Here is a 27,790-nt window from a genome sequence, read left to right on the forward strand (position 1 = left end):
TTATGCATAACATCAAATTTCATTCCAATAGCTATTCATGAAGATAGGTAATGTTTGACATCTTCCATTATTTTTAAAGTAAATCAAAGCTTCAGATGATTAAGGTAATGTTCTATTCTGGGAAATCAATGCTCAAATTCAGTTGTCCTAATGCCCAGGGTAGATGCCCTTTTCTGATTGCTTTTTATACAGCTTCCACTAGTGCTATTTCTTCTACTATGTGTTCTACTTTAATGATATTATCCAATTTTGAGGGCTTCAAGTTTTCTATAAAGATAATTACCAAAAATAGTAACCTCTCTAGAACTGATCCCTGAACATCAGACCTGTACCTTCATTTTGTGCAATCTTATAATTCCACAAAGTATGTGCATTTGTTTATTAATATAGAAAGTTGTGTTTTCCACAGGGAAGGGGGCCAAATTATGTGAAAAGGGGGCAGGAAAGGAGGAAAAGAGGATACAGAAAGAAATAAAATATATTAGATACATGTACAAACTTATTAAAAGGAATTGTAACAATTAGGTATGGCAAACATATACTAATAAGAATAAAAATTGTAAAAAAGATGTGATTTATTAATAAACATGTGAAAGTTTCAGAATATTGAGAAAAACATGAGTTTGTTTATACTAAAAATAAATTTCCATGTTATATAATATGTACATATGTATTTCTAACACTGTTATAGTTACTGCACTAGTATTTATAGATATCTGAAAAAATGCACTATGAATTGTTAGCAAAGCTTAGAGGAAATTTCTCATAAAAGCACACTACTTGTGTATCTTACCTCATATAGATGTACCACTGCTTTGATTAGGTAAATAAATTACTTAAATCATACTTTTAAGAAAGGTTAGCATAGAACAAAACAATGCCTTTAAAAGGAGATAAATCACAGACCAATTGGCAGTATGATATTAACTATCCACATACAAAATATTGAGATTAGACCTATATTTTCTTTTTTTTAATTTTAAGGAAAACAAATAAAGCAGAATTTCAAAACAGGATAATTAGAGACTAACAATAATCAATACATTGTGTATTGTCCAAACAATATTAGCACAAACCTTCTTTTTCAGTTTCTTATGATAGAAACTAGTTTCTATCATAACTATTTTAACTATCTTGTGTGTCTAGATTTTTCCTTTTCCCTTTTGCCTCATTACAGTTTCTCTTTTATTTGAACAGTTTATTCCCAATTTATGCTATCTATTGTATATTTTGGTTCTTATTTACTCAGTTTCCCACGCTAGTGAGACAATAAGCCTGTGACTATTATAGGTAAATGGATACAATTTGAGATCGTACTCATACATGGATCTTTACTTTCTATAAAAATTAGCTCAAAGTGGATCCAAGACTTAAATGTAAATGCTAAAATTGTAAAATATCTAGAAGAAAGAAAAAATTAATTTTTATGACATTTATTTGGCAATATATCTTGAGATATAAGACCAAAGTATAAACAACAACAAAAAAAAGGAATTTATAAGCTGGAATTCATCAAAATTTGTAAACTTTTGAGCCTCTAAGAACATTTGTCAAGGAAGTTCAAGGAAGCCTCACAAAATAAAGAAATATTTGAAAACTTTTTATCTGATAAGGTAATTTTTTCTTCATTTTGGAGTGATAGAAATCTTCTAAATTTGATTGTCATAATAAATATACAACTCTCTATGTTAAAAAGATTAAATAGTATAGTTTACACATGTAAATTATAGAGTATGTGTACAATATTTGAGTAAAACCAAAAAACCCCAACAAAACAAGTTATTTTTATCTTAAAAAGCAAACAAAATTCTCTGACTCCATTCAATCAAAATGTTTTACAATGATTGGTTGTGCTGATCCACGAACCACTTTTTAGCAACTGCTGAATTAAGACAGCATGAATTTATCATTCTTTCTCTCCCCCTACCCCTAGAATACCAAGTTAACCAGAGATTGCCATTTACTGAAAGTTCAAGTTGAGGTTTTACTATAATTTACTGTTGGGTATAAGAGCTTGCATTGGATTTTACTTTATGAATTTACTTTAGTTTGGAGATCAATAGTCATTGAATTGCATGGTTTAGAAATTCATTGTTCTTAATTCCATAGGATGAGGAAGAGGATCTCAGGACTGAACTCAACCTTCTGAGGAAGTATTCTTTCCACAAAAACATTGTGTCTTTCTATGGTGCATTTTTCAAGCTGAGTCCTCCTGGCCACAGGCACCAACTTTGGGTATGCTTTTAATTATCTTGACAATATTCAATCAAAATATCTTATACAAACTTATATTTTGTTATGAATTGATGTGTCACTTGTGTGTACCTTTGGAAAATTATTTACTCAATTGCTCAAGACAATAATGGGAATATGTACTCTAGTTCCTGGAGATGAGAGTGGTGAAATAAAAAAAAAAATAACTTATCTGTCTAGCAAGAGTCTGTTGGTGGGATAGGGGAAGACTCAAATGAATACTGTTAATATGCAAAATAAATATTTTCAAATATGTTTTGGCCACATTTAACTGAAAGTAGTCACTGCTTTACTGGTATGGAGGCTCTGATGGTTTGGGAAATAAAGACTTCATAATGAACAATTGACTATGAGTATATAGGTACATTTTAAGCATTTTCAAAGTTTATGCACTTAAATAAAACAACACCTCAAAACTCTTTCCTAGTTAATTGACTCACCCTTTTCTTAGTCATCATGATTGGAGTATCACAAAACCCAAATCAAGAAACATAAATTTTAGAGGCTAATCAGACATTAAATAAACCACAGTCACCAGAGATTTTGCTGACCTCCAAAAGTACAATATCAAGAAAATGAGCTTTGATTAGGAATGTTCTTTTTTCTTTCTTTTTTTTCCTTTGGTCTTTTGAGACAAGATCTTGCCATGCAGTTCAGTTGCCCTTGAACTCACTTTGCAGCCCAGGCTGGCCTCTTGCTTTGGGCACTGAATTCATTTGTGGCAAAGATAATTTTTCTGAGATATTGAGTGTATTAACAGTAGAATCTAATGGAATGCTGTCAAAGGTCCAGATTAATGGTAATTTAAAATGAAGCTCTTTTGCTTAAAATAAACTTCTTTAGCATTAATCACTTTGAAACAAATCATATAGAAATTCAACTGAAAATTCCCTCTTGGGACTGTAGATTTTTAGGATTTGGGGAAAAATAATGTAGAGTTTGAAAATAAACAAAACAATTAAAATCAGACTGACTGTTAACATTCATGTGTACTCTTTTTAGAACCCACATGTGCTACTTTTTCACTTTAAAACAATCTGTTGCCTCAACTAGCCCTTTCTTTGCACCCTAATCATAGCTCAGGCTTATCCCCTCTAGTAGTTTCTTTCTGAGAGCATTTGTTCCTTCTGTTTTCCATAAACTGAACATTTTCTTTCTAAGAATATGCAAACACTACTTATAACTCAAGACTTAGTTAAAATACCTCATCTTATTTAAATATCTCCAGTATGATACCTGGCTTTCCTGTTCCACAAATTCCAGTTACCCTAGTCTTTGAGTCCTCCAAGACAACTGCGTCACACTTTGCATTGCTTTAATTTCTAAACTTTGCATATAAAAACAAGCCACACTGTCTAAAATTCTCTGGATGTTTTCAGAATATGACTTTCTAATTCTTTATATTTTTGATGGCTTCTCTGCAGATTGTGATGGAGTTATGTGCAGCAGGCTCAGTCACTGATGTTGTGAGAATGACTAGAAATCAGAGTCTAAAAGAAGACTGGATTGCTTATATCTGCAGAGAAATCCTTCAGGTGAGTTTTCATGTAATCATTCTTCTCTAATCTTGAAAGAACCTAGGAGGCATATACACAGTATAGTCTACATCACATATATGATTGCTCAAGAACTTTAATACCAGTGTGCACCTGTAGTTACAACTACTGCAGAGGCTGAAAATGAGGAACACTGTAAATTCAAATTCATCTGAACTTGAAGCGTATCTGAATGCAAGCTGAATTTGAAATGTAGCAAGAAAAAAAAAAACAGAAAAAGAAAGGAGAGAGAGAATTATAAACATAACATTTGGATCACAAAAATAAAGGTTGGGAAAAACCAAATATTGAGTTTGTATTCTTCAATTTTATGTTGGACCACAACATGTGTAATCAGGTTCTTCCAACTCATAGGCATTAATGGCTACAAATTCAAATTACTGTGTTCAGTGGGTCAGTGATTTTGGATTGTTATATTTTCAGGAGTTATAGTTCTTTTCTATTTCATTTTTGTGGTGTTGGAGATTGAAAAACAGGCTTCACCTGTGCTAGGTGAGTGGTATACTATTATGGCTATATCCCCACCACTAGAGTTCATTTATAAGAAGCATACCACTATCATCATAGATTAAGACAAGGGCTTGTAAGAAGTCAGTATTCTACAGAATGGTCCAAACTGCTATCAACAGCCTTTTTTAGACAGATATCTTCCTTGAATGGGTATATATATATATATATATATATATATATATATATAATTCTTAAAATTATTTTAACACTTGATTGCATGACAGCAACAGTTTTCTTACCCTACCAAACTGTTTTTTTTTCTTTGTGGTTTAAGTGTTTAACATAACAAAAGGATGGCATTAACAGAAATGAACAGCACCATTCAACACTGTTATAATATCCCTCCTCTAATTTGATTACACTCATTTGTGAAAAAAATGTGAATGGCTAAGTGTGTACACTCTGCACTGAGTTTAAATTATATTTCACCATGTATTAGCCGTGTGGCCTTGAGTCAGCTACTTAATTTTTCCAGTCTCACTTTCATCATGCACATATAAAATAATAGTTACTGGGATATCCCTCAAAGGATTACTGTGACTTAATAATTTATTCCATACAAAGCATTTAGCAAAATATCTAGAAAAGAATAAGGGTTCAAAATTTTAGTTGCTTTTATTATTACTTCTATTATTTATTCCTAGTTAATGTTTAGAGAAAACTCACAGCAGCCTAATACTACATACAATGCAATAATTTAGCTAGGTCATGGGTTAATTTTAGTGGTGAATGGACTGGGGCCAGCAGGGTAAGCCAAAACAAATTACAAATATTTTAAAATGAATTTCCATATTCCCTCAAATACTCAGCCTACAAGGCTGACTGAAAATATTTTGGACTACACAAACAGTTGGATGGTGAACAAAGAAAAACTATGTCTGAGCTATGATATGGTCAAGATGTGCAGTTCTTTACTCTTATAGTTAATTGGAAATATGGAAGTTAAAAAGGAGCCTAATGTAAAATTGCCTAATGTATACACACATTACTTTCTGGTGTTTTGTTCTTTCATGGGTTTCTTGGTGTATTTTCCTTTCCTTATGGCCAAAAGTAGAGTTTCTGGGAAATTGTTGTAGTAATTCCAGCCTAAAGGAAGAATTTTGTCTGAAAACTCAAATCTGGGTCATTTCTTACCAAATGTTTTTCCAAAAAATACCAGTAGTGCCAAAAAAGAGAAAAATACATACTGATGTGACTTTTCTTTTTGTATATATATTAATGTATATATACAGGGATTAGCTCACCTTCATGCACACCGAGTAATTCACCGGGACATCAAAGGTCAGAATGTGCTACTGACTCATAATGCTGAAGTCAAACTGGGTAAGTTTACTTTTGCAGTGTATTATGTTAGACCCAAAACACTGTAACAGAGAAAACTCCATTAATATAACTTTCATGTCTCTGATAATATCTTTTACTTATTTGAGCCGGGTCTTCTGTACCTGAAAAACTAGCCAAATTTTAAAATTTGTTTGAGAGGGAGTTGGGATGCAACTCATCTGTTCTTTGAAATTAGATAAAAATAATAAATTGTTTTTTGACTTTTATTAGTGCATGTTGTCGGTACATGATTACATTCACTGTTGGTAATTGGTAAATGTACATAGCCCACTTAAATTTCCATCTCTCTTCTCTGAACCCTTCTTTTATTTTTCCAGCAGCAAATTTATTTATAATCTTATAAAACCTTATAAAATTTTATTATCAGACTAAAAGCAGACTAATAAGCCAGAGAACATATTAAATGTATAATTGGCAGTATTATTTTTTGGTCTTTACTTTACCCTCTGTTATAAATAGCTATTATATTTATTTCAGAAAGTGAATTTAGTATTTACCATGTACAAATGTATATATCATGGTGAAGGATTTTAAAAAGTTCTTCCCACATTCACATTCTATTTCCATGAATATCAAATTATTTTAAATTACATAAACACCAATTGCTTCTTTGCTGTAACTTCTCAAACATTTAAAGACATTCTATCAATCAGAAATGTTTCTTTTTGGGGGCTATACTAGGAATCAAACTTGTGACCTTGCGCTTGCCAGGGAGGCACTTGGGCCACTGAGTTAAAACCCAAAAATGATTCTTTAATGCTATCAAAATTAAATTTGTAAGTAAAAATAAAAAACCATAAAGTCTCTAGATTTCTATTTCAATATGTAGAATGGTATAATTTATTAAAAACATGCACACACACATACACACACACACATTGTCAGTTCCACAGGGATTAATACCTTGTAATTTTTGTCATTATATATAAATATATATACATATATATATATATATATATATATATATATATATATTCCAATGATTGGTTTTTAATAATGTCATTGAATATGTCAGTACTATATAAGGACACATAACCAATTATCTGTATTATTTTTCATTATATCAAATATTTTTGACATATCTTTTAATGTAAATTCAAGGTATCTTACCCTTTTTGCTAAACTAACAGAACTATGGATTTTGAACATTTACTAAGAATATTTTTCATTAGACATTTGTAAAAGAAGTATGCAGTATTAATTTTTTCTTGAAATAAATGAGTGTCAAGAAATATGTTGTTTCTTTTGTATCTAAAAGCTACAAATCTAATAACTTTATGAAACTATATTAAAAACATAAGATGTACATAGATTTCTAATTTCAATGTACTGAGTAGGCAGTCCACATTAAAGCCAAATATTTAGTATACATATAGTGCAACACTTTGTTACTATGTTCAGATCAATTTGCTGTCATGACCATTTGCAACACAAATTATAAGTAAAAAAACCACTAAAATAACTGTCATCAAGTCCTCATATCAAATTTTATGTATTTCACACTGAAGGAGACCTTTTATTGATTATAACTTTTTACAGTTAATTTTACATATAATCTTTTCACAGTATATTTAGATTTCTCAGATCATAGCTTTATTTTTTCTTGCAGTGCTGGGGATTGAATCCAGGACCTTGTACATGCTAGGAAAATCTTGTATCATTGAGCTTCACCCCACCACCATCATAGGATATTTATAAACCACATAGTGACAAAGTTGCAGAAGGCGAAACTAATGATAGCCAAAGGAAATGAAAGTGAGGAAAAGGACAGGAAAATTTTTATATGGTAGTTATAATTAATAATATACATATTCCACTCCCCAAAGTAATTAAACTAAAGGTTAAGTTGAGCCATTATTGAAGTTTCAGCTTCATTTTTTATCTCAATCTCAGCTTTTGTTTTTCTTTTTTCCCCTTTTTTCTGTTCATCACTTTTTTTTCTAGTATTTTCTCCTTTTCTTTTCTTTCCTGCATATATGCCATATATTAGCTTCTGGGATTTTAGGTATTACTTGGTCCTTAAAGTTGACCATTAGGGCTAGTGGGAATGCTGGTTTAACCTATTCATGAGAAAGAAAGAAAGAAAGAAAGAAAGAAAGAAAGAAAGAAAGAAAGAAAGAAAGAAAGAAAGAAAGAGAAAGAGGAAGGAAGGGAGGGAGGGAGGAAGAGTTTAGATAATCAAAGTATGCAACAATCAATACTGATTTTCACAATACTTTACAATACTTTGAACTTTTTCTGTCAGTAATAGATCTTTTACTAAAGATTGTCTTAAACTACTAGGATTTTACTTTTTTCTTTTCTTCTCTTAAATTCTTCAAACTGCTTTTAAGTCAATTTTGATCATCATTCATTGGATTCCTAAAGACCATTATCAATTAGAAAATCTACTTCATTTTTAATCCCTGTCTTATTTTTTATAAATAGCCTGTCTACATCAGTCTTTTTTCTGTCTGTTCGTGAGGATACCATACTAAATATCATTTGTAAAGCATCACACAGATGATTAGAAAATTGAATCTTTATAGGGTAAGCTAAATATAGAGACCATGGTACATATTTGCGTCTAATTCAGAAGATGAAAGAAAGAATTTAAATTAAATTCAATCAGAAGGGTTATTCTGCTTTTAAGTGTGATAGTACTTTCTGATTTCACAAGTGCTAATAGCTTTCTGAGATATTGCTGAGAGTGCTGTCCTTCCTCCACCTTGGTGACAGTTAAAAACACTAGGTATGGTATCACAGCAGAGGTGCAGGGTATACCAGTGAAACTGCAATTTTAATATTCTTGATAAATATTCAGCCAAACCTACTGTAGATAGTGGTGCTGTGGAGTCTCATTCCAACATGAACAGCAGCAAACACTTATTTCACAGTGTTCCTGGAGTAGACTTCATGATAGTTTCTTGGACTGGAATGAAAAATCTGTTATCCATTGTAATTTTCGTATTGACTTTCCAAGTTAAAGCAGTAACCAACTGAGATTTTTGTTCCTTAATAATTATTTTGATATATTCCGATCTTTGCAGTGGATTTTGGAGTGAGTGCCCAGGTAAGCAGAGCTAATGGAAGGCGAAATAGCTTCATTGGAACACCATACTGGATGGCACCAGAGGTGATTAACTGTGATGAGGACCCAAGACACTCCTATGATTACAGAGTAAGTGTGAGGATCCAACAGAAGGAAGCAAAATTTTGAGAGGATTTTTGACTAATATTTCTTTTAATTGATCAAATAAAAGAATGTAAAGCAAACAGCAGTTTTTTTTTTCATATTCACTCTTCTATTCCTGGATGCGTTTTGATAGTATGCATAAAAATAATATTTAATAAGGATGTAGACAAAGTAAACCATGAAGAATTATTGGGAAGTAGAATGTCTAGTTCAAATTGCTTGTAATTTCTACATAAAAATATTATATTATGTGGCTTTGTATGAAAAATTACCTTCCAGGGCTTTGTGGGTTTTATAAACTCAAAAATGAATAAATGTTAAACCAATGATTAATCCCCATAATAACTTCGCTTCAAAAAGGACAAAAAATAATTTGATTATTTAGGGTAATGGAGAAAATCCTTTGGGCATGGCCCACTTCTAAAACCACAGGAAAATCAGTGGAATAGATAAATTAAGTAAAATTCATGCTATGTATTAAAATTTCCACTGAAGCTGCAATATGCACAATATATATCTTTATATGCACTAAAAACCTGATGTGGAAATAAAGAAAACTGCATTTGCTATAGACTGGAAAATCTTCACTCGCTCTCCACATTGTAAGTCATCCAAACAATTCATTGTGGTCTCCTGTATGGAACCTAATACTAAATATTTGAAGTTGATTAATTTGTTTCATCTCTTTTCCATTTTCTTAAATGTCCTCTCCTTGACCTGCAAAGTATTATTTACTAAGAGCTTATTGCATGTTCACTGTGATCCTAGGACTTCTGGAGACTAAAAAAACATACAGTTCTTCAAATGGCTTGCTTAAAAAGTTGTGCTTTATTCCTGTATATATCTTAGTGTCTTCCAAGGACTTTCATCAGTATTATTTTTTTTTTAACTTTTTAACCCCATGTACCCAAAAGAAACCTTAAGCTTAGATAACAAAACTGAAGAGATCTGTAAATTGGGTAGCCAAAAATACTTTTATACTATTTAGGAGTCATCCAAGCAGTGCACCTCTAGGACTATGCCCTTTCTATGCTCTGAAAAAAAAAAGGTATAGGTAATAGTGGTGAGGATAATTTCCAAGATCTCCATAATTCTAGTATCTATGTATTATATTCTAGAAACTACTAAAATATTTATATTTACACATATAAATATATTAGCCAGTACATACTTCTTTTTATATGTAATATATGATGTCATATATTATTTGGTAAATTGTTAAATGTATACTTATATACTTAATATAAACGTGCAATGCATTTTTATGTTAAGGGAGTATATGCCTATACATAAAAGCACACTATTTCAAGGGAGTGGCTGCTGTTATAATCAGCATTTTTCATAGTTAGAAATTGAATTATCGAGAGTTAAATCGTTTGCCCAAAATCATGCTGGTTCTGTGATAGAACTTCTTTATGACAAATTCACTTTCATATTTCATGTAAGAATACAACAGCATGTAAGGCAACTTATCTTGTGCTGAACCTCATTCTATATCAACGCATTATATAGTGCAGTACTAGACGGTCACAAGCTCAAATACTATCTTGTTATGGAGTCAGTGTATAATGAATCTTCCATAAAGAAGACACACAAATTGGCTCTGGCATTGATATTTCTATAACTAGCCAAAGATTGTTTTTAATTTCTTAATACCACCAATCTCTAATTTGTAAGTGACCTGTTTTTGGCCATCTTTTCCTTTTCAGAGTGATGTGTGGTCTGTGGGAATCACTGCTATTGAGATGGCTGAAGGGGTGCCTCGTAAGTAACAATCTTTGCATTTGTTAAAGGTTAAGGAAATATACATATAAATCTGTCGTCTGGAAGAAAATCACATAGCTGTCTTAGGTTTTACTGGTCACAGAGTTGTCATACTATGTGCAAGATCATAACTGGTGATTTACCATTTCAGTAATTACCAAATAAATTTTGTTTGCATTACCATATTTGAGTTAGGTATATGCCTATAATTCAAGAAGGAGATGTATCTATAAGCTCAAGGACACCCTGGGCTCAATAAGAGGGACCCTGTTTCAAAAAACCAAAAAGCAAATTGTCAGATTTGTATAAAAACAATTTGTGTGTTTTTTATGATAGCTAGTGTTAGGTTATGTGTTATTTCAATTTAGCTTCTGTAGTGCTAGGTCTTGCACTTGTTGAGTAAAAGAATCTAAAGTATTCCAGTCTACACTGACCAGTGAAAAATTTAAGTTTCAGAAAATATATAGTCACATGCTACTAATGCTTCAGGCTATGGCAGGTGGAAAAAAAATCCTCCAGTGGCTCATTTAAATTGAGTCAGTCATAAGAAATGTTGGGTATTAAGCATTGTTTGGTGTTTGTTTTTCTTTTCAGTCAATATCGCTCACTCTTGATCCTTTCTTTTTTCTGTATTTTCTGTTGTATTCGCCAACTTCTTTATCCTTTAAATGAGCAAGCGACAACCTATTCTCTTAAAGCACTGCTTTATGGTAGGAAAATGAAAATGGAATGGGATCAATGGTATAAATGATTTATAGCTATCTAATATATGACTCTATATCATTTTCTGTTCTCAATATTTACATCTCAAGTTATAAATGACAATGAATAAATGGTAAGTTGTGTGAGAAGTGAGAGAAAAATGCCTTTAAGGATTGTGTGGGAAGACTTCTTTGTATCCCCTTTTCCAAAAATCCTGTATGTTCTCATATACTTATACAGTCTATCTTCATAACATCCAACCACCACAAGTGTGCAAACTTGAACTATCTTAGCATTTTGTTGCAAAATCAATGGGAAGAATTTCCGGAAGTATACATAGTGCTAATATAATTGTTGCCTATTTATGGTACTCTTTGGAATACCAAAGAAGATTCAAAATAAAGTTAAAACAGATATAGAATCAGTCTTGAAATAAGACTAGGAGATGTAAACCCTATCTTCTGTTTTTTGTCTAGAAAATATGCTTTTCTATTTTATGGTAGGTTGAGGAGTAGAGCAGCTACCACTTCTGGTGGCACTTCTTCAAGTTCTCTATCCTCTATATTCTCTCTCTCTCTCTCTCTCTCTCTCTCTCTCTCTCTCTCTCTCTGTCTCTCTCACTCTCTTTCCCTCACTTTCCTTCTCCCTCTCCCTCTCCCTACTCCCTATCCCTATCCCTATCCTTCTTTCTTTAAGTGTACAATACAATAGATCATATTAGTATTTATACATAAATTTGGTTGGGATTCATTATTCATTAAGTAGTTATGCAAGATGGCTAAGTACATCTTTGTCCCCATTGTTTCCAAGTGCTTCTCACAATGTCTTCCCCTAAAAGCTCATTTTTTATCCCAAAATATTAAGTTATGGGAGGAAATGAAATGATGAACAAATTCATAGAGAGAATGCACAGGAATTTGACACAAAGTATGCAAATGGCAAGCTTCTTGCAAGAGATTAGTGAAAACCACCATATTCTAAAATCACAAGGGGAGAATATAAAGCCAATTTGTCTGGATAAGTAATTGAAATGGTGCAGCTCTGGTCATGAGTAACTAGATAGCTGAACTGCTAAAACATTTATTTTTCAATAAATTCCATTATTGCCTGGAGCCGTAGCTATGCACAAAAATGGTTTTTCATCAATTCAATTGTGGCAGTCCTTGGTTTATAATTATCACCCCAGAGGAAATGATTTTCAAAAGTAACAGTTATCGGATATTATCCTTTGAGAGCCAAATAATAAATTATTCTCCCCTTGATCTTTATTTGGTAAGTATCTCCTGAGATATATGAAAGGAGAAGAATAAATTAACCATGAAAGTTTTAAAGAACATTTTTATCTTTAAAAAGAAAGGATTGGATCCTTGCACACCAGAATTGTCTTCATTCTTTATGTTGCTCACAGGAATTTCAGCAATATGAGGACTGTTAAACAAAAGCTAGAACATTTCTAGTTGTCACTCAAACAGCATATTAAATGTCAACTAATATTGTAGAGTTAACCTCACTCTTAGGTAAATGTGACTATTTCCTAGAAGCAAGATGAGGTCAAAACTCATTCCTTGTAGTTTTGCATAGTAACTAATGTACATTAATCTTATCTAATTTGGCATGCTTTTTGCTATTATGGAAATTATTCTTCGTATCAACACACTTGTTCATTATGTTGCTTCTATTGTTGCTTTTATTGTGTCTCTCTCACATCCAATGTTAGTATTTACCTGACTATCTCATGATTCAAATTTACCTGTGTCCCACCAAGAACCTCATTTCTTCTATATGCAGAAGATTCCTTCAAGTCTTAACAGATATTAGGAATAAACTATATTACTTAACCTATTCCAAATCAAGCAAAGTTTAATGGATCTCCAACTAAGCTTGGCTTAAGATGTGATATTTACAAGACATTTTGCTATTCAAAGAAAGGAGCCTCTAATGGTGAACATTTGGGCTCTGTTATTAGACATAGATTGATATGGACACCTATCAACATTCCTAAAATTAAACAGTATAGGAAACCTTCCACAGCTGTTGTTGACATTGCTCCTTAGATTCCCTATACTTCAGTCTTCTATAAGCTTTTCTGCTCTACTAATGAAGCCTTTTCTAGGCTATGCAGTCACTCGTGACTTCTAAACATGTCAGCTCACTGAATGATGCTCAGATATTAGCAAATAATAACAAACATTTTAATATAAGTACAAAATATGTTTAAAAAATAGAAGTTAATGACCAATTGCACACAATAAAGGAAATAAGAGAGTCAATATAATCCTGATCTTTTGAGTTTGGAGCTAATTCTGTGCTCAATTATATGTACCCATGCAGTTGAGAACAAAGTATGACCTTTGAACAATAGCATTAGTTATGTTATCCTGGTAAAGTAACTTTGAGGAGGCAGCATTATTGTATTACTATGAGAGGGAAACTTGACACTGTAGGTTTTCTGAAGATGTATTTTGGGAGAGGAAGAATGTTTCTAGAAAAATCATTTGTGGAAAATGTCCTCACATGAATGACATGCTTATAGGGTTAGAAGAAATTTACACCATGGCTATCTAGGAACTGTTTGCACTGCTAGCTTTCTTTAATTAAAGCACAAGAAAGAATAAGTGAAGTGAGACACATATTTAAACACTTAGAGAAAAGTCCAGAATTCCTAAATCAGTGAAGTGATTAATCTATATAATACATACTAGCATCAGCTATTTATGTATAGCAATATATAAGAACAAAATAATGAAATTTCCTTAATTTGGAACAGACTTGAAGGGTCAGAAAGTGTAAATATTTATTATAACATCATTAACTAGTATTTATTTAGCAACTGAAAATGCCAGACACTTTTACTTGTGTTTAATATTTAATATTAAATATTCATAGCAACTCTTTAGAAAGCATTTCTTCTATATTTCCTGTTTGTCAGATGAAGAAGCCAAGGTATAAACAGGCAGAGGTCACAAAGGTAGAGAGCTAAGATTTGAATCCTGAGAGAATGTGTTCTGAACAATTATTTGAACTATTTATACCTTCTTTCTAGTTCTCTTAGCTTCCTAAACAGATTTTTCTCAGGTCTGTAGACTGCTAAAGCATCCCTCTTTACACATTACTGTGCTCAGGGACAAGCTGCATTCATTTTTTCAAACTACAATCATGTGTTTCACTTTGTAGCTGTAAATACCTACAATATGAAAACACAAAAGAGTGTTTTTCTCCACGTTTGAATAAATTTTCTATCTAATACATCAACATTTTGAAAATGTTATCTAATTAATTTATTGCTGATTTGTTCCACTTGGTGGTGGTAAAGCTTTAAACTCTTATAAGACGCACTGTTTATGTTAAACTGATTTTTACCTTTAGCTATATGCCTTTGTATCTATTCACCTTACACAGTTCTTTAGCAGGATATGTGAAAGAATACTAAAATATATTCCCTGTAGATTGAGAAGTGCATTTTATAGTTAGCCTTTTCCTTCTCTATAAACATATTTATTTTCCTTTGCAGCTCTGTGTAACCTTCAGCCCTTGGAAGCCCTCTTCGTGATTTTACGAGAATCTGCTCCTACAGTCAAATCTAGTGGATGGTAAAGACAAATGTCAATCTCCTAAGCACGTTGATTTAACATTTTTATGTAGCAAATTCTTCCATCAGTTGATTGGTTCTGTTTCACCATCGTTGTTGAACAACATTTCCTAACACACAATATCTTAACTTGAACGTCTCAATGACCAGTTTTCATTAGTCAATTAAAAATAAGCAATATTACCCATAGTTTATGACTATGGCCTTACTGCCCAGTCATTAGCAAACCTTTTCATTTGTTTCCATGGTAGTGAGATGGATCAAGGGCAACATTTTGTAAAGTTTTTCACTGTGCCTATGTGGGCTGGCATTAATGATTATATATAGCAGTATAAGCATCCATAGACCTACAGCCAAAGACTCATTCTTCCACTAAGCTATACATTAGAAAACTTGGAAGTTCTTTGCTCTAAAGCTTATTGGCCTAGTAACTTAAATTCTTAGATTATTATTAGTATTTACTGCTTTCAGTAGTAGAAATGGTTACCATGAGTTTATTGCTGGGATTCTTTATAGTTCAAATTAACTTTCTCCATAAATTATGGATTTTGGGTCACTTGTTTCCAAGGGTGACTTTCTAAGATTAGCTAATCTTGATTAGTTAGCACCCGATTTTTGAGTTGTTACGTTAATTATTCTGTAGCTAAAACTGAATATAGTAAGTGAAATATCCAGGCTTCACTGGTTGATTGTTGTGAGGGCAGCCAATCTGCTCTCATGAACTACATTATATTAACCTCTTAACCATGAAATCGCCATGAGAATTTTTATCATGTATGTACTGCTGAGCTCACTGATATTTCTACTATAATCTAGGTAAAATGCTATTGATTCTGGGTTCCTTTTTTCTAAATAGCTTCATCGTATAATGTAAATTAAGGAAGTGTGGGATATATGCTAACTGAAGTGACTATTATAGAGACAACTCTTTCCAAAAATAGGACTTTCAGAGTGGCATGTGGGTAGGGAAGGAAGATATGTGACAGGCTGGTAAACCTTTTATCTGTTTGATTCATTTCTTTCAGGTCCCGAAAGTTCCACAATTTCATGGAAAAGTGCATGATAAAGAACTTCCTGTTTCGTCCTACTTCGGCAAACATGCTTCATCACCCATTTGTTCAGGATATAAAAAATGAACAACATGTTATTGAGTCATTAACAAAGCATCTTACTGGAATCATTAAAAAACGACAGAAAAAAGGTAGAATTTGAGATGTTTCATTTCACTGGAATGAATATTTAGATGAAAGTAGAATTTATTCATTTATTGATTTCAAGGAAATTTTTAAAAATTAAATTTATTGATATATTCAAAAGGAAAGAAGAACTAGTGTGGGGGAGGGGAAAATGAAGGAATAGAAAAAGAAAAATGACAAAAATTCAAGAAAAATATTTTTTGAGAATTAAGTTGTAAGTAAAATTTCCGAGGCTTTTTGCATTTAGTTTTCCTAATAATTTGTTCTGTTATTCAATTACCTCTGACTTGTGCAGTTCTATATGAGGTTATTCATTACAGCCAGTTATATTTGGCAAGTATTTTTATGTATCAAGAAGCTGAAAGTCACAAATAAAATTTTGTAATGTGGTAAATTAACTCCTAACTAAAACTGTTTTAGATGACTGTATGGTGAAAAGTGAATTTATAATTAACCATTTTAACTGCTAATTTTAACATAATATTTGTACATACACAGCCTCATTTTACATAGCAATTGCCAACTATCAGATGTAATTAAAGGGACTAGTTTAAACAAATAGAAATGAGCTTCTATCTATTAATGGTCAAAATGACATGATAGATTGTCACCAAATATAGGAGAAACTACTTGGGAAACTTGTTTGTGATGTGTAACGTAGTATACATTTAATTTCATGGCTTGCACATAGGGTCTAGAATAATAATGGAATGGAAATGGGGACGTTAGACACAAGGCAGGCATCCTCATATCAACTGCAGGATATATTGCAATGCAGTGATGCTTGTCATATCTGCATGACTATATACACCATGTTTTCAAATGAAGAGAAGTTAGAGTAAATTATGTACCTTTGGCAATGCAGTCATTGAACCAACATCATAGAAGCCAAGTGGTCTCAAAGGGGTGCAGCAAAACCACACAGCTTCTTAATGATTGATATTCAGCAATGCAACATTTCATGAATGATATCCACAAAAAAAGTCTCATTTATATTTTGGTTACACTGAAGATGTAAATATACTTATCCTAAGCATTTTAATGTAAGAAATTCAAAAGAAAATTCTTGTGTGTAAGCTTATATTTTTCAATAGTTATAACATAGCAAGAAATAAACTGAATGTGTTAAAATGTGTTAGGTGGAAAATCAAGAGTTAAGATTTTACCTTCTCCTTGAAAAGATCAAACATCAATCCCAAATCATAATATCTTTATAATGTGGCGCTCACAACTATAAGCCATGGCACCAAACATCTGCAGTTTCTCTTCATTTTACCTTTGTCTCATTCACGCTTTTTTCTCCACCAGTAATTGGTTTGTTATATTTTGTTTTCTGATCCCAGATGTATTTATCTACTTGTAATAGCTGTATAGTGTCGCAAAAATGAACCTAGAATACTGTCTGTTTGAAGCCAACCGTATGTTTAAAGGGTTATCTTTGCTATTTTCAGATACAAAACAACTAAGCTGGATTTGTGTAAGTCTGCTTGATATTTATGGACTGTTTATTTCTTTTTCATATAAAGATATACCTCTGGTCTTTGAAAGAGAAGAAGCAATTAAGGAACAGTATGCCATGAGAAGATTCAGGTGAGTTAGACAAATTGAATTATAATTTTATGATAACAATTCAAAGGATGCACTTGATTCCACACAATGACCTTTGGCGCAAAATAACAATTCTTTCTGAACTACCCAAATAGCAGATCTCTATTTCCATAAGATACTGAATTGGAGATTTTTTATTACTACTCAAAATCTCCTTAGTATGCATCAATAGAATGATCAACAGATTATTAGGCTCCATTAATATTTTGATACATTGACATTGCAAATGTTACCTCCAGGAAATTTCAAACATTACAGGAATCATCCCAAAAATCATTTCCTGAAAATATCTCTTGACAGAAAATATTTCTTTTAAAATAAACAGTTCCCTTGTATGGCTCCAATCGAGTGAAAATTTTAATTTGTATGCTTATTTCAGAGGACCCTCTTGCACTCAAGAGCTTCTGAGATTGCCAACAAGCAGCCGATGCAGACCACTTAGAGTGCTGCATGGAGAACCTTCTCAGCCAAGGTGGTTACCTGATCGAGAAGAGCCACAGGTCCAGGCACTTCAGCACCTACATGGAGCAGCTAGGGTGTTCATGCCACTACAGGCACAGGATAATGCACAGAGGCCTCTACGAGGGCAAGCACAGGCATCTCAGCGTCTATATAGGGCAGCTCGGGTGTTCATGCCACTACAGGCTCAGGTTAAGGCTAAGGCTTCTAGGCCTCTGCACATGCAGATTAAGGCATCTCCACGACTACGGAGAGCAGCCCGGTTGCTCATGCCACTACAGTCTCAGGGTAAGATACTTAGGCCTCTACAGTTGCAGGCTCCATTACTGAAAATGCCGCAGCCTCAGGCCCTATCACAAACCCAGGAACTGAAACAACCTCAAGACCTGGACCATGTGCCAGAAGAATTTCAAGGACAAGGTCAGATGCCTGAACAAGCACAAGAACAAGGTCAGGTACCTGAACAAGCACAAGGACAAGGTCAGGCTGCTGAACAACAGCAGAGAGAGAACCAGGTTCCTGAACAGCATCCGGGGCAGAACCAGGCACCTGAACACCCAGAAGCAGAGGAACAAGCTGCTGAGCCTGCACAGGCAGATGCTGAGGCAGAAGAACCTGAGCCATTAAGGGTACATGCCCAGGTATTCCTGCCCCTACTGTCACAGAGCCACCACGTGCTGTTGCCACTACATTTGGATACTCAGGAGCTCATTCCAGTAGGACAGCCAACTGAGGGGTCACCTCCATCACACAGCTGGACACTAGAGCCCTCAGAGGCAGTTAACTCAGTTCAAGCACTGATAGACGGACTCTCAAAAGACCTGCTTCGAGCACCAGATGCTCATAACTCAAAGCCACTCGGTTTACTGCAAACCCTGATGGAAAACCTGTCATCAAATGTGTTTTATTCTCAACCAGAACAGCCAGCGAAAAAAAAATCCAGGGTTTCTAGTCTAAGGCAAGCACTTGCAAAAAGATTGTCACCAAAGAATTTCAGGGCAAAGTCATCACCTGAAAAGCTTGAGCACTCATTTTTAGGAGCCCGGAGGCGCAGACGCCGACACAGGTGTGAAGGCAGCTTTAACCAGCATGAGGCCGATCTGAGACAATTTGAAAATGTAAGAGTTTTGATATTTTTATTCAATCAAAATTTCAGGGAAAACATGCTAGTTCATGACTATATTTTTGCACTGTAAAACCTAATGCTAAGTTATATAAATCAGACATGAGAGTTTAACAGTTGCACAGTTTCTCTTATATGAGAAAGACAAGGTGTAGATAAGTCAAAAAGCAAAATAAAAGAAGATAGGGAACAAAGAGAGAAATCTTTGACAAATGAGAGGGATATAGAAATGGTGGGGGAGATAAAGAGAGCAAAAATGAAATAGGATGCATCATGTACCTGTATCTCATAATACAATGAATATATTCATGATGTACCACAAACGTGAACTAATAAAAAACGCGATAAATATTCCCTGTATTCTAGAGGAGATTTACTAAAATGTGAAGAAAAATTACTTGAATTCTCCAGGTTTTATATATATATATATAGCTTTAATTATTAGTTTTTAAATATTATTCCCTTACCCAATACAGTGACTCTATAGGCACTCCTAAAATTATTATTTTTAATCTTTAAATATTTTAACAGTTTAATAATTTAAATATGTTTCATTCTTTATTTCTCTATAAGTTAATTAGTTCTTTCTTGTTATGGAATGTTGCACTTCACTCCATAAGTGAATTATACTAAATTTTGTAGCAATATTTAAAAAGATGCTTAAGCTGGTGTTATGAGTTAAAAATCGGCTTCCAAAATATTTTGAAGATAGTTATCATATCTATCTAACTAATCAGCTACTCTTCTTGCATAATTAATGACAGGGCCACAAATCATGAAATAGTTGCAAGTTCGTCTGTATACTCTTTTGAAATGTAGAATACAATGCATTAATTTCTACCTTATTTAAGAATAGCAAAAGTTTATTCTTTCAAAACCTCATAAAGGTGTATAATTGGATTGGAGCTGTTTTATTAATCTGGCAACACTAATCTTAAAAAGAAATTTGAGCACCTGATAATCAATTTAATGAGGTTAGACAAGATTAATAAAGTAGTTTTTTCTTATAATTTTCAGCATCCATTTCTATAATAGAATTATTGTCATGATCCTGAATTACATCCCATTATCCACATCCACCTACTTAATAATATTTGATATAGTAACTAAAGAAGAACCTTGCATAAATATGTAAATAAATACTAGAGCACATTTTTAGTAAAATGAGGCCCTGATTCCCTTTTCTCACCTTGCATTGAAAAAAGAAAACACATGGTATTTACAGAGCTATCCATTCTCTACAATTTCTGTTTTGCTTTACTACAAAAATATTATGAAACTGGTGTATTCACTTGGAAACTTTGCTTTTAAAATAATCTAAATTATCTAATTCTTAGTTTGTGGCCATTATTAAGTGAATTACAATGAATAGTTCATATTTTGCATTTTTCAAGTCTGTTTAAAATTTGGATCTAAAATAATCCACATATGTATTATTAATTTATATTGTTCTATAATGGTGAAGTTGTACTATTTACTAAAACAAAGGGAGAATTATTTAGTTTTGGGTTTACTGGGGCAATTAAACAGATGCTAATTCCTTGGTATGTTTAATACAGCAAGAGAAGAAAGGCCGCAAAAGGGAAATGTATGCCTACCTTCCATTATATAAAGTAGAAGGAACCAATGATGGAGAAGGGTGATAGTATGGGTCAGAATGATTACATTTACTGAAAATTGAGACATATAACATGCTACTTACTAGTCTCTATGAGTCCTATTAATCATTTAGCTGTAATGCACCTTGTATAATGAAAGAATTTTCTTTATTCCTGAAAGAATCATAGTGTTTCAGGCATAGTAATGCTTACTGTTATTCATTGTTTTTAATACATATGTTGGAAGCCATTTAAAAATTTTTTAAAAATGTCAATAAATAATACCTTGACTACTGGCCCTTGTACAGATATTTATATCTTTATATGTGGTCTTGAAGGAAAATAAAAGTAAGAGAAAATTAATAATGCTGTAGTAAAAGGCTTACATCTTTGACATAGCTGAAATTTTATTAGAATTTTGATATATATATACATATATATGTATATATATGCATATATATACATACATATATATATATATATATATATATATATATATATATATATATTCATTCATTCTTCATCTCACCAGCAAAAAAAAATCACATTTTTATTACATCCTTTCATTTGAAGGATAACCTGGTTGGCTTAAAATGGAAATAATTTTCTTCTAATAGCTTGAAGCTTAATTAGGGAGGAATATTTACATTTTTATGCTACAGATCTTCCATTGTTCAGATGCCCAAACCAGAGTTGTAGCAGCTTACTAAATGTGAAAATTCATTTGGAGATATAAGTTAATCAAGCCAGAGATTCTTAATCTTGATCCCACAGATGAACTTTAGGAAGTCAGGAGACCCCCCTGAAAATGCCTGTAAATGTGTGTGTCTACATGCAGTTTTCTATATACAATTTGTGGCATTTCTCAGATTCTGAAAGGAATTCAGATGGAAAAATTTATAGAAACGACTGATTTAAATCTTTGAAAAGAATACTGTTAATTATTTATTAGGATGATGCAGTTGATAGGTCCTATTATTCATATTTGAAATATTTGTACTGATTTTTGTTTCAAAGAACAATGCAGAAGAATCATCAGATAATGATGAAGTATTTCATGCAGTTCAAGCAGAAGTCCAAATGGAACCAGTGCAGCCACACATTCCAAATCCTCCAGAAAATGAGGTAAATTTAACATACTGTGATATTATAAACTAAATAAATATACAAAACAGTGGTTCTTAAACATTGAGTAGTCTAAAAGATTTTGTTTATCATATAGATTGTGTCATTCAATATTTGACTTATAATTTATAAATTAAAAATAAGAAGTTAAAATATGCATGAATTCATTTAGAATGTAATAAAACTGGGACAAATCTTATATGTTAACATAATAAATTTTTAATGAAAAATATCTATACTTGGCAAAAACAATATTTTTTAAGATATCTTTATTCTATCTCACTTAATGGAAAACAGCTGAACTCTCATATTTGTTTCTGCATTTAATGTAACCATACGTTCTTTTGGTTGAGTTACATGAGCAAACAGTGGCTTCTCATGTATAGGTAATTGTAAAAGGAGAATTCTATTGACTTTTCTCAGATTATTGTTCACATTCTTTGATAATATGCCCAATCCAGGAAACTGGAATCTAAAGCCATATTAATGAAATTTTGTATAATTAGCAATATCCAAATCAATTTCTTGGTCTTATGCAATGAGTAGATGATTTGTTTAAAAAATTTTATTTTTGTCTTTATTTACAATTTGGATTTCTCATACAGGAGAAACCACGTGATAACAAATATTGTCAAGGTTTCAGGGAAAAAGTAACCCTTCTACATTGTTGGTGGGAATGTAAATTGGTACAACCATTAGGGAAATCAGTAAGGAGAGTCCTCAAAAGCTAAAATTAGAAATTATATTCAATGCAACTGTCCCCCTTCTAGATATCTTCCTGAAAGAGTTAAAGGTACCATATTACAGTGATGCATGAGTACCCAAGTTTATAGCAGCAAAATTCCTAATAACTAATTATAGGAAACAGTTTATGTGTCAATAGCAGATGAATGGTTTTAAACAAATGTTGATATTTATACAGAATGGAGTTCCCCTGCCCGAAATGATTAACTTGAGTCAATTTTAGGAAAATGTATGTATTTTGAGAGCGTAATGTGAGATAGGTTAAGTTCTTATATAGACAAGGTAGCATTATCATAGCTAGTATTCACAGCAGCCAGCCATTGAAGAAAAGTTTTGCCCACTAAGAGATTAGGTGAGTGTGTGAAGAACAGTAAGTCTTGCGTTATTCATGGTGAGGCAGGAGGTAGGCATCATGTTCCTAAGCAGCACATGATTCACTTCAGCTCAGAATACTTTACAGGTTTTGTGACGTATTTTATGGGTAGTTCTCCTTTTAAATAAAACATACCCACATACTAACATTCTATTGAGGTGAATAGCTGAGATTATTGCTTTATAGATACTAACCATTCATGGAAGGAGCATTATTGGAGTGTATTATTTAATGAAATGAGACAGTATGTCTATCTCTCTGCCTCGGTAAATGACTGTACTTGGATTCTCCTGCAATAAGGATGAACCATAAGCAAGACAGTACAAGGAGCTAAATTTCATTTAGAATAAATTGTGTGTTTTAGTGTAGGCTATTCTTGCTAATTATTTTCCTCTTCTCAATTTTCAATCCAAATACAGCCAACTCAGGCTATGCCTTAACTTTGTTACTTTGGGCTATTATCTTTGTATTTACTACTGTCAATAAATTTCCTGAGGTAGTTGTGGTAGTGCACACCTGTACTTCCAGCCACTCTGTAGGCTGAGGCAGGAGGATCACTTGGGCCTGGGAGTTCAAGGCAGCAGCTTACTGAGACCACTATCTCATAAATAAACAAATAAATAAATCATTGAGATTACTTTGATAAAAAGAAAAGCATAGTGCCAATTATCTAAATTGAAAGTAGAAAAATTTACTCAGGCAGAGGTATCTTAAATATGCATTACTAAATATCTGGTTATATTTAGAAACACTCAATAAAAACAGATGAAAGATTGGCAGCACTATGTCAGGTGTTGTGGCACATGCCTGTAATCCCAGCACTCAGGAGGCTCATGCAGGAGGATCCATGTGAGTTTGAGGTCGAGCTGGGTTGCATAATGAGTTCACAGCCAGCTTGAGCTACACAGTAAAACCTTGTCTTAAAAAGAGAAAAGGAAAGGAAGGAAGGAAGGAAGGAAGGAAGGAAGGAAGGAAGGAAGGGAAAAAGAGAGAGAGAAAGAAAGAAAAAAGAAAGAAAGAAAGAGAAAAGAAAAGAAAGAAAGAAAGAAAAAAGAAAAAGAAAGAAAGGAAGGAAGAAAGGAAGAAAGAAAGAAAGAAAGAAAGAAAAAGAAAGAAAGAAAGAAAGAAAGAGGAAGAAAAAATTGGTAACACTATTTTACCAATTTGTCTTTTGGAGTGTAAAGGCATCCTTGAGAGATCACTTCATAGGAGAAAATAGTGAAACAGTGTAGAAGTTGAGTGCAGTTTGTAGAAAATATGGAATGATGATAGATAATTTTTAAAAAGTGTATCCTATTGAATTTTTTCTGAAGAATCTAGTGTCACTATCTTGTTGTATGTTACAATAATTTTTAGTACATAAAAACTGTTGTAAATAAAAAACTAGGAAGTTAAAGTAAAGAGACAAGACAAATTCCATTGTCCTCTAAATGTTTGTAGAAATTAAATCTGCCCCATTTTCAGAAACTGGGTCATTATTTGTGCTCTTTTATGAGTGTGGCAAAATTAGATAAATATATAATTAGTAAAATTTAAATTAATTTATTTAGAATAAAAATGAAAACCATGTGGTAACACTATGGCAGTATATTATAAAGTTTAAAAAGTTTTCTTCAAGTTCAAGACCAGCCTGGACTACAAAGTGAGCCCAAGGCCATCCTGAACTGCATAGTGAAACACAGTCTCAAAATGCCAAAAAGTGCCAAAGCTTTTTTCTTAAAGGTGAGGGCAATTTTGATTCTTGTGGAGTTTTAACATGTGTGTGTAGTAACCTTGGAAAATCTAGAATTAGCTGAAAAGGGTAAAATTTTGAACTCAAATTCTTAAATTTAAGTAAAAAATACAGACAGTATAAAAATAAATGTGAACACTTAAAAAGAATGTTTAATCAGAGGTTGAGAGTCTGCATTCTGATTTTAGATAGCCTTTGCTTTGATTTAAAATTCTTAGAAAAAAACATATTTCTTCTTTGGGCTACTTATTTCTCAGCAGCAATATGATAAATTTTGACTATGAACTTTTCAGAATCAGATCCTATTGTAAAATTCAAAAAAATCATCTCAAATTATCAGTAGACAGTTTCAATGCTATAGTATATGGGTAGCAATGAAAATAAGGCCTATTTATAAATAAATGTATTATAAGTTAATGTTTTAAGACAAGATAGAAGAAAATTATTTTCTATAAATTAGTAATTCAAAATAACTTATGACTTAGAAGTCTACCAAAATATTGCATTGTATCTTTAAGATTCAAGACAGATCTGCTTCTATGCCTTACAACCAAGATTGTGCACACCATAGGAAGTTTCATTCAAGGTATGTGTCTCTTATTTTAGTATTTGAATTACTTATGACTAATGCTCACTTGGAAAACTAATATTCGTGTCTTTGTCAACAAGGTTTGTGAGAAGCAAAAGCTGAAATACCAGTAATAACACAGATAGCATTAGAATGATTGACCCAAGTTTACAATTAGAATTCAAGACGAGGCACTTTATTTATTTATTTACTTACTTACTTATTTATTTATTTATTTATTGTTGGTACCAGGGATCAAACTCACGACCACCTGCTTGCAAGGCGGATGTTTATGCCAACTGAGCTAAATCCCCAGCCCCTGAGGCACTGTCTTTTTATTGAGATTTTCAATGTGTGAATTCTCCTAGTGCTTCTGAATTCAAAGGGAAAAAAAATCAGCTTAGTTTTGTCAGAACATATCTTTTAATATAATTAGGTATAAAAAATTCAAGTTAGTGTTTATCTGTTAATGACTGTTCATTTTGCAAAGTAATTTATGAATGACAAATGCATTACCTTTATGAATAGTTATATTTATAAAATTATGTAAAATGAAACTGAATTTTTTCCTTAAATTTTGGGTCCTAGAAAACTATTTGACTATTCCAAGCTTAAATCAATAACCAAATTTCTTCCCATATAGAAATTTTAAAGTGATTATAAAATTCACAGTGCTGATCTTTAAATTTAAATAATGAAAATTAAAATACCCTTTCTGTCTATCCATTTATATCAGAACCTTCATTTTAAAAAGACAAAATCTAAGCATGTAAAATTCAGGATAATAGAACAATTTTGACAAAATATTTATTTATTGTATTTCCTATGCTTAAAGACTCTCAAACATGATAAGCTTGTGTTTATCATGTTAGTAATAATATTGTCTGTTACCTTAAATAATATTGTCTGTTACCTTAAAGAAAGTTGATAGAAGTTTTTAGAAAAATATGATATGTGAAAAAATCATGTTACATAAAAATGTTTTATATTTCTCCATTTTGGATGTTACATCTCTATTATAGATAAGATAGCAGATTTGGGGTGAAATGAGCATTTGTAAATATTTTTTGAACTCTAAGTTTTTCAGTATTATATATTCCTGTATCTTTAAGAAAAAATTTTTGTTAGCCTTTATGTTCAGTTGTACATTATGCTTCATGAATGTTAGGATGTGGCACATGCTTGTTTGTCTTTTTATTAGTGTTCCTCAGCAGCCTCTTTTGGAGGAAGCTCAGAAACCCATTGACATCAGAGAAAGGAGCTCGCAAAATCCTCAGAATTTTCAAGCAGCATCAGGTGATTCAAAGTACAGAATTTCTACAGTCAAATATCAACACTAACGTTTAATAGTTTATGTTTCAGAAGTCAAGAAAGAAAATCTCCAAAAGAGAATGAATCAAATATATCAGGGATTCCAAATAGGATTAGGACAAAAAGCCATTGCATTTAGCAATTGGCTTGTCAGTGGTGAACTTCTGAAAGAGAAAATGATTTTCTTAAGCTATCTCTTGCAGTTGGGTAGTTAGTAATACGTCTAGGAAAGTATAGAAGTCCCCTTTATTTAGGTTCTATATTAGGAAAGACAAATAAAAAATATTTGAGAAAGACTACTCCAGTAGGCAAAAATTTATAATTAACCTTTAGAATATTGGATATAATAGTTATGAAGATGTGTTTTATTAGCTTGTTATTTAGCCTCTTCAAAATATAATATAAGCAGCATACAAGTATTTCCAAATGATGCAAACTTATGGCCTTACTTGATAGGCATAAATAATCAATTGAATCATATAAAAGAAATTCACAAATTATGATATGACTTTCAAACAAGTTGTCATTTTTCAAAATATGCTTTTGAGAGAGTTTAAATGAATTACAATTTTGTGACATGTGATGATAAAATTGAAATTGTGCCTTAGATCATAAAATATGCCATCCACTAATTCTAATCATTCCATTTAAGCAAAGAATAAATGAGTGTTGGAACCTCCAAATTATCTGTAAAACATTTAGCATATATTTTTTAAATATTAGAAAACTAGTATTTGAAGCTATGAACTTAAAAATTTCATTCTTCAGTGCAGAAGAATCAGGCAATGACAGAATCTGTTTAAGCAATAATATCTTCTTGTACAAGAGCATTATCTTCTGAGAAGTAACATAAGTCTGAGAGAAGAGCAATTTTAGGATTTTTTTAAACCAGAATCTTCTTTTTGTTTAAGTAGCACTAATTTTTGTATACTGGACAGATAACTAAAACTTTAGGGCTTATTCATGTGTCCTTTTTGAAATAAAGAGATTTTATATTAGCCACTAAAGAAGAAATGACAGCCACACCCAAATTTCTTTTCCAGATTTGAACTTCCAGTGT

At 32.3% G+C, this 27,790-nt stretch overlaps 1 protein-coding gene across 1 annotated transcript in view; it reads left to right on the top strand.

The window, feature by feature from the left end:
• Nucleotides 1-27,790, top strand: part of Nrk (Nik related kinase) — a 118,957-nt gene that overhangs the window by 61,798 nt on the left and 29,369 nt on the right. Inside the window, exons 6-17 of the mRNA XM_063246236.1 lie at nucleotides 2,110-2,235; nucleotides 3,678-3,788; nucleotides 5,552-5,642; nucleotides 8,693-8,823; nucleotides 10,548-10,602; nucleotides 14,816-14,894; nucleotides 15,919-16,094; nucleotides 17,616-17,679; nucleotides 18,077-19,274; nucleotides 21,895-22,002; nucleotides 25,370-25,437; nucleotides 26,621-26,715. Coding sequence (XP_063102306.1) covers nucleotides 2,110-2,235; nucleotides 3,678-3,788; nucleotides 5,552-5,642; nucleotides 8,693-8,823; nucleotides 10,548-10,602; nucleotides 14,816-14,894; nucleotides 15,919-16,094; nucleotides 17,616-17,679; nucleotides 18,077-19,274; nucleotides 21,895-22,002; nucleotides 25,370-25,437; nucleotides 26,621-26,715 — 2,302 coding nt within the window. The remainder of the gene's footprint in view (nucleotides 1-2,109; nucleotides 2,236-3,677; nucleotides 3,789-5,551; nucleotides 5,643-8,692; nucleotides 8,824-10,547; nucleotides 10,603-14,815; nucleotides 14,895-15,918; nucleotides 16,095-17,615; nucleotides 17,680-18,076; nucleotides 19,275-21,894; nucleotides 22,003-25,369; nucleotides 25,438-26,620; nucleotides 26,716-27,790) is intronic.

This window comes from Cavia porcellus, unplaced genomic scaffold (genome assembly GCF_034190915.1).
Source record: "Cavia porcellus strain 051 isolate PalLab524CR breed Dunkin Hartley unplaced genomic scaffold, mCavPor4.1 scaffold_3, whole genome shotgun sequence".
NCBI classification, from domain to species: Eukaryota; Metazoa; Chordata; class Mammalia; order Rodentia; family Caviidae; genus Cavia; species Cavia porcellus.